The 13,782-nt window shown below is 50.0% G+C and overlaps 1 protein-coding gene across 1 annotated transcript in view; it reads left to right on the top strand.

Moving 5' to 3' along the window:
- Positions 1–1,367: 1,367 nt before the first annotated feature.
- NOP16 (NOP16 nucleolar protein) overlaps positions 1,368–13,782 on the top strand; it is a 34,220-nt gene continuing 21,805 nt past the window's right edge. Inside the window, exons 1-2 of the mRNA XM_077265906.1 lie at positions 1,368–1,543; positions 9,567–9,675. Coding sequence (XP_077122021.1) covers positions 1,440–1,543; positions 9,567–9,675 — 213 coding nt within the window. The 5' untranslated portion in view covers positions 1,368–1,439. The remainder of the gene's footprint in view (positions 1,544–9,566; positions 9,676–13,782) is intronic.

Raw genomic sequence — 13,782 nt, 5'->3', positions numbered from 1 at the left:
AGTATCATAACATTCAGCTTCAAGCAATACTCCAAACAGCGGCAGGACAGTCAGTCTAAGGCGGGCTGTCTAACTTATATCACCTATGCAGTCTTGGGGGGCAACTTGTGGAGAGGGGCGTCTCTAGGGTCCCGGAAGAGCTCCGAGCCTACCCGTCAAACGGGTGCCGTCCCAACCAGAACACCAGGGAGGGACGGAGGATTAGCAGAACATCATCTAATCGAGTTGTGAGGGAACTTAAGAAACAGACACAACAGTTGTGGGGACTTTCTGTAAGCACAGCAGGGAAGGACCACAACACATAGCGCTAGCAGGAAGGCACAGATTTCCACCTGCTAAGAGAACTCTGGAGGTGCCATTGGACCGGCCGGACTTGCGCAGCCTGGTTATCCGGATTCCGGACTGAGGACCCAGAGATCTTCAGTAAAGAGGTAAAGAGACTGCAACCTGGTGTCCTCGTTATTTACTGCACCGCACCACTATAGCCTCACTATCATCATTTATCATATCTACCCACTTCATTATCCTATGCGCCCCTCGGCAGGGTCACGGACCGGGGCCTAGCCACCGTGACGACCCCAGAGCAGAGACTCAGAGGCCCGGTACCGGGTACCCCTCGGCTCTGCGGCAGTGGGGGCGCTGCAATAGCATTAGCGTTGTGTGTTTTTTATTAACGGTGTGGTGGTAGTATGTGATCTGGTTATGGTGCGGCGGTATTTATCCCTGTATGTGATATTATCTGGTCACTATGTGAAGGTAATATGTGATCTGGTTACGTTATGGAGATATTTGCTCCTTGTATGTGGTATTATTCCGTCACTATGTGGTGGTAATATGTCGTTATTGTTCTATATTATTGTTAATTTTGATCCTTTTACCACGTTTTTGAAGATAAGCAAAGTTAAAAAGAAAGTTTACAATTGGACTAGTTCTTGTTGAATATTAATATTATTATTTGTTGTTAATTGATATTGCTATTTGGACAACCCCTTCTCATTCCCCAGGTTTGCTCCCATTAAAAGGAAAATGCCTATGCTGACCCCCTCACATAGCGCTCCAAATAGCATGATGACATCTAAAAGTGTTCATATCTTTAAAAAATGGATACAAATTTTAATAAAAGGTAAAATGACAAAGTGCTTATATTTACAAACTCTATCCACTATCCATGTATACAGGAATAAAGCTTCAATGATCCAGATTGTAAAATGATTTATTCCAGAAGCCAGAGCCCTCGTACGGAGATGTGAGAGAAGCAAAACCTGAGGCTTGCGCCATGCCATAGCAGGTCCAGCCTCAAGGGGGCGCGCCTGCAGCACTCAGATCTCTGGCTCTGAGAACTACATGCCCCACAATGCTTCGCTTCCATGAGGTGACGTCAGATTCGTGCGTCCTGCGCCCATACCACGTGTGTCGTGTCTTGCTGCACTTCAGGCAAGATGGGGAAAGTAAGGAAGACGAAAAAGAACACGTTCAACTACAGCGTGAACAGAAAGAAGCTGAAGCGCAGGGCGAGGAAGAAGGAAGCGCCACGTATCGCCTGGTGAGAACAGGGTGTAGGGCGGCATGCTCCCGCACCGAGCCCCGGAGCCGCCTGCTCCCACACCGAGCCCCGGAGCCGCCTGCTCCCGCACCGAGCCCCGGAGCCGCCTGCTCCCGCACCGAGCCCCGGAGCCGCCTGCCGGGCTTCTCTCCGTGCCGCAGACCTGTGATTAGTCTGTCCGGGTAATCCTCGCCCACCTGCCGCCATAGCCAAGTTCTGTCACATCCTTGTGTAGGAAGACATTCCTGGAGAAGCAGCGCCGCCCCTGACCACAGGCTGTGATTGGTACTGCAGAGTGGATGGAGCTGAGCTGTATTAGGCCATGTTCACACTTTGCGGTTTTTACCGTGGAACCGCGGCGATTTTGATGCTGCGTGTCCGCAGCAGTTTTCATAGCGTTTACATTTACATGGAAACCCTATGGAAACCGCAATCCGCTGTGCACATGCTGCGGGAAAAACCGCGCAGAAACGCAGCGCTTTACAACCCGCAGCATGTCACTTCTTTGTGCAGAATCGCTGCGATTCTGCACCCATAGAAATGCATTGATCCGCTAACTTCCCGCATGGGGCTGTGCCCACGATGCGGGAAGTAAGCGGATAATGTGCGGGTGGTACCCGGGGTGGAGGAGAGGAGACTCTCCTCCAGGCCCTGGGAACCATATTAGTGTAAAAAAAAAAAAGAATAAAAATAAAAAATAATGATATACTCACCTCTCAGCGCTGCACACGGCCGGCCGGTCTCAGGGTTGCTGTGCGAGCAGGACCTGCGGTGACGTCACGAAGGTCCTTCTCGCACAGCATCTTTGGAACCGGAGCGCCGCGTGCAGCGCCGAGGAGATCGGGACGTCAGAGGGTGAGTATATAACCATTTTTTATTATTTTTAACATTACTATTGATGCTGCATATTGCTGCATATGCAGCATCAATAGTATAGGAGGAAACCGCAAAACAAACTGCGATAAATCTGCAGGGATAACCGCAGCGGTTTTGCCCTGCAGATTTATCAAATCCGCTGCGGGAGAACCCGCAGAGGACCCCGCAAAGTGTGCACATAGCCTTAGGCTACTTTCACACTAGCGTCGTGCACTGCACGTCGCTATGCGTCGTTTTACCGAAAAAAACGCATCCTGCAAAAGTGCTTGCAGGATGCGTTTTTTCTCCATAGACTAGCATTAGCGATGCAGTGCCACACGTCGCAACCGTCGTGCAACGGTACCGTCGGCACAAAAAAAGTTACATGTAACTTTTTTTGTGCATTGTGTGCAGCAACTCCGCCCCCTCCTCCCCGCACCTCACAATGGGGCAGCGGATGCAAGGAAAAACAGCATCCGCTGCCCCCGTTGTGCAGCGCTTCTACAGCTAGCGTCGGTGCTCTCCAACTTCGCATAGTGACGTGCAGTGCACGACGCTAGTGTGAAAGTAGCCTTACTCAGTGCTGCCGGCGGGGGCGCTCCAGGGTACAGTGATCTGTGCAGTGTCCTGTGTGCACCCATTGTATGGGACGTGCCAAGCACCGCGGTCCCACAGACCGCACAATGTATAGCCTGCTCTCAGTATCTCCGGGGTCCTGGCGGTAATAGTAATGGCTGCTGTATGTCCGCACAGTGTGTAGCCTGCTCTCAGTATCCCCGGGGTCCTGGCGGTAATAGTAATGTCTGCTGTATGTCCGCACAATGTGTAGCCTGCTCTCAGTATCCCGGGGTCCTGGCGGTAATAGTAATGGCTGCTGTATGTCCGCACAATGTGTAGCCTGCTCTCAGTATCCCTGGGGTCCTGGCGGTAATAGTAATGTCTGCTGTATGTCCGCACAATGTATAGCCTGCTCTCAGTATCCCGGGGTCCTGGCGGTAATAGTAATGTCTGCTGTATGTCCGCACAGTGTGTAGCCTGCTCTCAGTATCCCGGGGTCCTGGCGGTAATAGTAATGGCTGCTGTATGTCCGCACAATGTGTAGCCTGCTCTCAGTATCCCTGGGGTCCTGGCGGTAATAGTAATGTCTGCTGTATGTCCGCACAATGTATAGCCTGCTCTCAGTATCCCCGGGGTCCTGGCGGTAATAGTAATGGCTGCTGTATGTCCGCACAATGTGTAGCCTGCTCTCAGTGTCCGTGGGGTCCTGGCGGTAATAGTAATGGCTGCTGTATGTCCGCACAGTGTGTAGCCTGCTCTCAGTATCCCCGGGGTCCTGGCGGTAATAGTAATGGCTGCTGTATGTCCGCACAGTGTGTAGCCTGCTCTCAGTATCCCTGGGGTCCTGGCGGTAATAGTAATGTCTGCTGTATGTCCGCACAGTGTGTAGCCTGCTCTCAGTGTCCGTGGGGTCCTGGCGGTAATAGTAATGGCTGCTGTATGTCCGCACAGTGTGTAGCCTGCTCTCAGTATCCCCGGGGTCCTGGCGGTAATAGTAATGGCTGCTGTATGTCCGCACAGTGTGTAGCCTGCTCTCAGTATCCTGGGGTCCTGGCGGTAATAGTAATGGCTGCTGTATGTCCGCACAATGTGTAGCCTGCTCTCAGTATCCTGGGGTCCTGGCGGTAATAGTAATGGCTGCTGTATGTCCGCACAATGTATGCCTGCTCTCAGTATCCCTGGGGTCCTGGCGGTAATAGTAATGGCTGCTGTATGTCCGCACAATGTATAGCCTGCTCTCAGTGTCCGTGGGGTCCTGGCGGTAATAGTAATGGCTGCTGTATGTCCGCACAGTGTGTAGCCTGCTCTCAGTGTCCGTGGGGTCCTGGCGGTAATAGTAATGGCTGCTGTATGTCCGCACAATGTATAGCCTGCTCTCAGTGTCCGTGGGGTCCTGGCGGTAATAGTAATGTCTGCTGTATGTCCGCACAATGTATAGCCTGCTCTCAGTATCCCGGGGTCCTGGCGGTAATAGTAATGGCTGCTATATGTCTGCACAATGTGTAGCCTGCTCTCAGTATCCCCGGGGTCCTGGCGGTAATAGTAATGTCTGCTGTATGTCCGCACAATGTATAGCCTGCTCTCAGTATCCCGGGGTCCTGGCGGTAATAGTAATGGCTGCTGTATGTCCGCACAATGTGTAGCCTGCTCTCAGTATCCCCGGGGTCCTGGCGGTAATAGTAATGGCTGCTGTATGTCCGCACAATGTGTAGCCTGCTCTCAGTATCCCGGGGTCCTGGCGGTAATAGTAATGTCTGCTGTATGTCCGCACAGTGTGTAGCCTGCTCTCAGTATCCCTGGTTTCCTGGCGGTAATAGTAATGGCTGCTGTATGTCCGCACAATGTATAGCCTGCTCTCAGTATCCCGGGGTCCTGGCGGTAATAGTAATGTCTGCTGTATGTCCGCACAATGTGTAGCCTGCTCTCAGTATCCCCGGGGTCCTGGTGGTAATAGTAATGGCTGCTGTATGTCCGCACAGTGTATAGCCTGCTCTCAGTATCCCTGGGGTCCTGGTGGTAATAGTAATGGCTGCTGTATGTCCGCACAATGTATAGCCTGCTCTCAGTATCCCGGGGTCCTGGCGGTAATAGTAATGTCTGCTGTATGTCCGCACAATGTATAGCCTGCTCTCAGTATCCCGGGGTCCTGGCGGTAATAGTAATGTCTGCTGTATGTCCGCACAATGTGTAGCCTGCTCTCAGTATCCCCGGGGTCCTGGTGGTAATAGTAATGTCTGCTGTATGTCCGCACAATGTGTAGCCTGGTCTCAGTATCCCCGGGGTCCTGGCGGTAATAGTAATGGCTGCTGTATGTCCGCACAATGTATAGCCTGCTCTCAGTATCCCGGGGTCCTGGCGGTAATAGTAATGTCTGCTGTATGTCCGCACAGTGTGTAGCCTGCTCTCAGTATCCCCGGGGTCCTGGTGGTAATAGTAATGTCTGCTGTATGTCCGCACAATGTGTAGCCTGGTCTCAGTATCCCCGGGGTCCTGGCGGTAATAGTAATGTCTGCTGTATGTCCGCACAATGTGTAGCCTGGTCTCAGTATCCCCGGGGTCCTGGCGGTAATAGTAATGGCTGCTGTATGTCCGCACAATGTATAGCCTGCTCTCAGTATCCCGGGGTCCTGGCGGTAATAGTAATGTCTGCTGTATGTCCGCACAGTGTGTAGCCTGCTCTCAGTATCCCCGGGGTCCTGGTGGTAATAGTAATGTCTGCTGTATGTCCGCACAATGTGTAGCCTGCTCTCAGTATCCCCGGGGTCCTGGCGGTAATAGTAATGGCTGCTGTATGTCCGCACAATGTATAGCCTGCTCTCAGTATCCCGGGGTCCTGGCGGTAATAGTAATGGCTGCTGTATGTCCGCACAATGTGTAGCCTGCTCTCAGTATCCCCGGGGTCCTGGCGGTAATAGTAATGTCTGCTGTATGTCCGCACAATGTATAGCCTGCTCTCAGTATCCCCGGGGTCCTGGCGGTAATAGTAATGTCTGCTGTATGTCCGCACAATGTATAGCCTGCTCTCAGTATCCCGGGGTCCTGGCGGTAATAGTAATGGCTGCTGTATGTCCGCACAATGTGTAGCCTGCTCTCAGTATCCCGGGGTCCTGGCGGTAATAGTAATGGCTGCTGTATGTCCGCACAATGTGTAGCCTGCTCTCAGTATCCCCGGGGTCCTGGTGGTAATAGTAATGTTTTCTGTATGTCCGCACAATGTGTAGCCTGCTCTCAGTATCCCCGGGGTCCTGGCGGTAATAGTAATGGCTGCTGTATGTCCGCACAGTGTGTAGCCTGCTCTCAGTATCCCCGGGGTCCTGGCGGTAATAGTAATGGCTGCTGTATGTCCGCACAGTGTGTAGCCTGCTCTCAGTATCCCTGGGGTCCTGGCGGTAATAGTAATGTCTGCTGTATGTCCGCACAGTGTGTAGCCTGCTCTCAGTGTCCGTGGGGTCCTGGCGGTAATAGTAATGGCTGCTGTATGTCCGCACAGTGTGTAGCCTGCTCTCAGTATCCCCGGGGTCCTGGCGGTAATAGTAATGGCTGCTGTATGTCCGCACAGTGTGTAGCCTGCTCTCAGTATCCTGGGGTCCTGGCGGTAATAGTAATGGCTGCTGTATGTCCGCACAATGTGTAGCCTGCTCTCAGTATCCTGGGGTCCTGGCGGTAATAGTAATGGCTGCTGTATGTCCGCACAATGTATGCCTGCTCTCAGTATCCCTGGGGTCCTGGCGGTAATAGTAATGGCTGCTGTATGTCCGCACAGTGTGTAGCCTGCTCTCAGTATCCCGGGGTCCTGGCGGTAATAGTAATGGCTGCTGTATGTCCGCACAATGTATAGCCTGCTCTCAGTGTCCGTGGGGTCCTGGCGGTAATAGTAATGGCTGCTGTATGTCCGCACAATGTATAGCCTGCTCTCAGTGTCCGTGGGGTCCTGGCGGTAATAGTAATGGCTGCTGTATGTCCGCACAGTGTGTAGCCTGCTCTCAGTATCCCGGGGTCCTGGCGGTAATAGTAATGGCTGCTCTATGTCTGCACAATGTGTAGCCTGCTCTCAGTATCCCCGGGGTCCTGGCGGTAATAGTAATGTCTGCTGTATGTCCGCACAATGTATAGCCTGCTCTCAGTATCCCGGGGTCCTGGCGGTAATAGTAATGGCTGCTGTATGTCCGCACAATGTGTAGCCTGCTCTCAGTATCCCGGGGTCCTGGCGGTAATAGTAATGGCTGCTGTATGTCCGCACAATGTGTAGCCTGCTCTCAGTATCCCGGTGTCCTGGCGGTAATAGTAATGGCTGCTGTATGTCCGCACAATGTGTAGCCTGCTCTCAGTATCCTGGGGTCCTGGCGGTAATAGTAATGTCTGCTGTATGTCCGCACAGTGTGTAGCCTGCTCTCAGTATCCCCGGGGTCCTGGCGGTAATAGTAATGGCTGCTGTATGTCCGCACAGTGTGTAGCCTGCTCTCAGTATCCCGGGGTCCTGGCAGTAATAGTAATGGCTGCTGTATGTCCTCGCTGCACCGGCAGGTTAGACGTGCTGGAGTCTGGTGATTGCAGTCACTTGTAGGCAGACTCCTGCCAGGTTTTTTGCATTTCTGGATGTTTCCGGTAAGTAAAAAGTCAAGAAAGCAAGGAACCGACAAAGGAAGTGACTGTTGCAGGGCTGTGTCAGGGATTGGGCATATTCCTGCGATGGCTGCCACCGATATACACTGGAAAGCGTCGTCCATAGACCCCACTCACCAGATCTACTTTGCACTGTATATTTTTAGATAACATCTTTACCATAATAGTGGAGGCCGAATTTTCCACTTTTCGGTCTACCGTGGGGTGCATGGACATGTATGACCTGCACCTATAGCTTTCCCAGTGTGTACTGCAGACGCTTCATACAGTGTGAATTTGGCTCTATCATACCTCATCCACATGTACGAAGGGTGTGTACATATGGGGGACCACCCTAACAAGAGGGTCCTAGTGGTTATTAGTGACTAATATAAAATGCAGAGACGGCTCATTGCTCAGTGTTTCCTCCCAAATATATGGATGATGAGTAGAGCTGGGCAGAACCCTGGATGTTCAGGTTCGGCTGAACAGTTAAAAAAGAAAAGAAAAAGTTCAGGTACCAGAACAGTACCTGGACCTGATCCCATACTGCACTCATTTCAATGGGGGGGCTCAAACATCAAGTGTTTCCACACTGTCATCTGCATGCAGCTTTAGCAAGGCTGGTTGTAAAAAAAAAAATGGGGGTGGGGTCCACCCCCAGTTTATTTTTAATCATTTATTTAAAAAATAAAATAAAAAAAATAGCATGGGGACCCCTCTGCTGTTGATAACCAGCCTTGCTGACAGTGCTCTCACTGTTATTAGCGGCAGCAGGTGTCAGATGATGGGTGCAGTAGTGCCATCAGCCGACACCAGTGACCGGAGGTAAACTGTATGCCTCCATTCACAGCTGCTATAGATGAACAGTATGTGGCTGGAGGATCATTTTGCTTTACTGCCCAGACCTCTAAATAGGGAAGATGGTTGGCACAGGGCTCAACAAGTACTTAAAGGGGTTTTCCAAAACCGGTCTAACATTAGGCAGGGAGTCTAATCTGTGGAATAGTGTGTATTGTACTTAGTGCTGTCTCAGTGGTCATCACATTTGTGATTGTTCATACAGCCAGCCATGTCCAGCTGCTTTCTCTTCCACTCTATTCAGTAATGTGCTGTTCCCCAGCCACATGGTGTCCTCTTCTAAAGCTTGAAAAATGTGCTCTTAAAAAAGTTACTATAAATAGGATGTGGTGTGTCACAGTCATTTCCGACAAAAGGACCCCTAATAAACCACCCTGACCCCCCCAAGCCAAAAGCTACATCAAGGGTCAGGGAACAGTGGCCTCCCATAGCCAAAGCTTAGGGAGACCCAAACTTACTGCCACTCCAGTAGATCCAGAACCCTCCTCTAACATATATCTCGGTTGCTGTACGCTAGCATCGGCTAATATGCCGGCTAATATGCACGCTAGCGCCGGCTAATATGTACGCTAGCGCCGGCTAATATGCACGCTAGGGCCGGCTAATATGCACGCTAGGGCCGGGTAATATGTACGTAAGCACTGGCTAATATGTACGCTAGCGCCGGCTAATATGCCCGCTAGCGCCGGCTAATATGCCCGCTAGCGCCGGCTAATATGCCCGCTAGCGCCGGCTAATATGCCCGCTAGCGCCGGCTAATATGCCCGCTAGCGCCGGCTAATATGCCCGCTAGCGCCGGCTAATATGCCCGCTAGCGCCGGCTAATATGCCCGCTAGCGCCGGCTAATATGCCCGCTAGCGCCGGCTAATATGTAAGCTAGCGCCGGCTAATATGCCCGCTAGCGTCGGCTATTTGCCCGATAGCGCCGGCTAATATGCCCGCTGGCACCGGCTAATTTGCCCGCTAGCGCCGGCTAATGTGCACAGTAGTCTCATAGACCGCTAGCTCAGAATACAATGCCCCTCTGAACACATCAGTGTCTGGTGTGGCGTCTACATTTCTCAGTATCTCAGTCAGTAAATGGCCTGTGCTGTGTGTAGAGTATGTGAACAGGCGAGAATTGATGATATCATGTCTGAATTTCAGTGAGGAAATCCGAAAAGCTTGGGATGACAGCAGGTCTGTAGCGACTAATCTGGCCGAGATGGGTCTCGCTGCGGACCCCAACAAGACTCTCCCAATCCGCGAAGACGCAGTAAGTGTTACCTAGATATTGAATGAATTTACAGTAAAATACTTTTGCTTTTTTGCACAGTATTTTGGGATCGTCACAACTTTTTTTTTTCCCCCCAAACACTGTAAAAACCATGAAGTTGTGCTTGGGTTTATGACGTATTATATCCGTGTCTGTAAGATGTGTAGCACACGATTTTATTTCACTGAACTACAATTTGTAAAGTTTTTATTTTTTCCCAAAATTGTAATGTATAATCTCTGGATTGTAGTGCAGCGGTATCCACACTGTGCAGTGATGAGGCAGTGACCCAGCAAAGTTCAAAGCAAAATGTGTTTTAATGACCAACTCACAGAAAATACACAACACCCGATATCCTCTGGATCGCAGCCGGGAAACAAGACAGTCTACATCTGAGACCTGGTTGCTGTGGGTGCCAGGCCTTTTGGCTCCGCTTGTCTGTGTTACCTCACACAAGTGGAGCTCTGCAGAGCCTACTGCTCTGCTCTTGCAAAACCAAACTGACACACACAACCCTCTGCCTCAGGGTTTTTTTTTTACAAAGAACCTGTGGCCTTAAGGTACCTTCACACGAAACGACATTATAACGATATCGCTAGCAATCCGTGACGTTGCAGCGTCCTCGCTAGCGATATCGTTTCGTTTGACACGCAGCAGCGATCAGGATCCTGCTGTGATGTCGCTGGTCGCTGAATAAAGTCCAGAACTTTATTTGGTCGTCCGATCGCTGTGTATCGTTGTGTTTGAAAGCAAAAGCAACGATACCAGCGATATTTTACACTGGTAACCAGGGTAAACATCGGGTTACTAAGCGCAGGGCCGCGCTTAGTTACCCGATGTTTACCCTGGTTACTAGCGTAAAATGTAAAAAAAACAAACAGCACATACTCACATTGCGTCCCCTGCAGTCTGCTTCCTCCTCTGACTCAGCGCCGCAAAGTGAAAGTGAAAGCAGCACAGCGGTGACGTCACCGCTCTGCTCTCACTGTACGGCGCTCAGTCAGTCAGGAAGTGGACGCAGGGGGACGTGAATGTAAGTATGTGCTGTTTGTTTTTTTTAGATTTTACGCTGGTAACCAGGGTAAACATCGGGTTACTAAGCGCGGCCCTGCGCTTAGTTACCCGATGTTTACCCTGGTTACCAGGGGACCTCGGCATAGTTGATCGCTGGAGAGCGGTCTGTGTGACAGCTCTCCAGCGACCAAACAGCGACGCTGCAGCGATCGACATCGTTGTCGCTATCGCTGCAGCGTCGCTTCGTGTGAAGGTACCTTTAGGCCACATAGAAAACCCAGCCAGGAACGAAGCGGCCCGCCCCACTACCATCCTGTAGTACGTTTAAAAAATAAAAGCCCAGAACAGGTTTTCTTAAATCTGCTGTGGACAAATAGCTTGCCCAAGATCACCACTTACTTTTATTCTGCATGGCAATCACAGCTATGCCTGTGACTGCAATGTACTCCGTGCGCATCCTGGGGGGACACATAGCGACCCTCGCATGTGACACCGGTTACTGCCTGACAGGAGGTTCAGTTACTGATTTGTGTGTGAAACTAAGGATCAAATGGGAGGTGGAAATCAGACTGTTTAGGCCACAGTCACACGTTCAGTATTTGGTCAGTATTTTACCTCAGTATTTGTAAGCCAAAACCAGGAGTGGAACCATTAGAGGAAAAGTATAATAGAAACATATGCACCACTTCTGGATTTACCACCCACTCCTGGTTTTGGCTTACAGATACTGAGGTAAAATACTGACCAAATACTGAACGTGGCCCATAAGAGGGAAATGTCTAAATTGCAACAATTTGTTGATAAAGTAAGTTATTAGGGTCAGGTTAATGGAGGTCTTATTCAACCTTAAAGGGAACTTGTCATTGTCCCAAACACTAATAAGCTGCAGATATAGGGTTAACAGCATTGTAAAGCTGCCGGCAGGACACTAACTTTAATTCTCCCAGAATTCTCCGGCTTTCAGTTATGAGGGTGTGGCGCCAGTAACTGCTCGGTATACAGTGAGCGGAGGCTGTAACCACTCCTCGGCACTGACTGACAGCTGTCTCTGCACTGTACGGAATGGTTACTTAAAGGGGTGGTCTGAAGGCAAAAGTCAATTTGATCTATTTCCCTATCTACTTGATGCTATAATGTAAACTATTTTCTACTATGCATGCTTTAAAAATTCCCTACCATCAGAGCAGGGGTCATTGTCACAGCCTCTGCCCCCTTCATTAGTGACGCTCATTTCAGGAGCAGGGCTAGTGCCTGTGCTGTGCATTATTCGATGTGCACAGTGCCAGCTTCTGCTCAGATCTGCAGTATTGTGCCAGCTAGTGATGAGCGAACATGCTCGAATAAGGTGTTATCTGAGCATGCTCGTGTGCTAACCGAGTGACTTTCGTGTGCTCGAAAAATATGTCTGCGACCCCCGCGGCTGTTAGACAGTCCTTAGAAGCGCTTCTAGTCTTAGCGGTGGACACCGCAGACCTTCACCTAGCGCTACTACACAGTTTTACTCTATCCAGATGACTGACGAAGGTCTTGTGTTGACCGAAACATGTTATTGTTCTGGATTTACTACACTTCATAAATTTCCTTTGAATACACGAATGGAATGCCAAGTGTCTCTACGTTACAGTTGAGGGATTTGGTCATCCTACTTGTGCACCACTATATTTCTCATGCAGAGGCTGTCACAGTGGCCTCTGCCCCCTGCTCTGATCACGCTTCTTTTGAGTATCCCAGAATGCACTGGGAGCACTCGAGCGAATCGTCATCAGACAGAAACTAGACTAACAGACAGTGTAGTTAAGGAACATTAGAGGATTTTTAAAGCGAGTATATTAGAAAATAGCTTTGTCATCAAATAGATAAATTTTACTTTTGCCTTCGGACCACCCCTTTAAGTCGTGTCTGCGCACCTACATGACTGAACAGAGGCTTCCGGGAAAGAAAAAATTAATTATAGCCGGTCTTTCAGAGTGGTGACCGCAGGTTAATAGAAGTTTGGTGACATGACGAGTTCCCTTTAAAGAGAACCTACATTTTTATCATTTTAACTATGGGGTTTTAAGACCCCAATTGATCCCTCTGAACTCTTGTCTAATGTGCGCTGGTCAGGAAGCTGGAGCACGCTGCGGAGCGGTGTTATTTTCAAAGGCACTGATTCATCAAACTTTTTTCATCCAAAGTCGGACTTAAAAACATTGAAATATTTGTGTGCAACATGCCATTGTGCAAAGATTTTGTGACACTTGGTGTTTTCACGCCACAATGGGCGGTAAGCGGCGTGACAACGTCCACCCACCAAATTCATCAAGAGTCAGCATTGCTTATGCCAGAAATCTTACTCCAGCCCCTGACTGGAGTAATATTTCTGCGAGGTAAACTGAGACACATGCCGCTTAGAAGATGCTCCGAATGTATCAAGTGATGTGCAGTCCTCTTAATGACTGGGGGCATATTACTCCTGCATGCCCAATCCAATAGAAGGCAACGCTTTGGACGCAGTGAACATACACTGCTGGCTCCTGTTTTGTGGGCACCCGGCCTTACTGTACTGGTGGAGGCAGGCTGGTAACACTAGGCACACAGTTCTGGATGCGTCTCCTTGGTCACTCTCCTCTCCGGGGGACAGGACGGTACTTGATGCTTCCAGGAAACTTTGCTGACATCCCTGTGTTAGTGTAAGGCCGGGGTCACACTTGCGAGCGGAATGCAAGAAACTCGCGCATCAATACCCGGCAATACCCGACATGTTGCGGACTTCAAATATGTCAGTATACACTACTTACAAAAAAATCAGTCACAGTGGGCATAATAGTTTTCTAGATCCTTTACATGGCCTCAGACTCGTCATGAGAATGTGACCTGCTACAGCATGTGATGGTCGGGCCATTCTGCTGCATCGGAGTGTAAGGCTGGAGGATTGCAATGACATCGAGGCTTCCTGGTGGTGTGTGTGATAAGCTGACACTTTGCCCAGCATTTATGCCAAATTAAAAATATTTAGTTTGTGATTTCTGATCATCTGTCATCTCGGTGACTCAATAATTACCGTGGTAAAATGTTGTGATAGTAGTTTATGTAATAGTAAAGTAACTCGTC

This window comes from Ranitomeya variabilis, chromosome 5 (assembly GCF_051348905.1).
Source record: "Ranitomeya variabilis isolate aRanVar5 chromosome 5, aRanVar5.hap1, whole genome shotgun sequence".
Classification (NCBI taxonomy): domain Eukaryota; kingdom Metazoa; phylum Chordata; class Amphibia; order Anura; family Dendrobatidae; genus Ranitomeya; species Ranitomeya variabilis.
The sequence above is the reverse complement of the archived record's forward strand: the minus strand, read 5'-3'. Positions and strand labels throughout refer to the sequence as shown.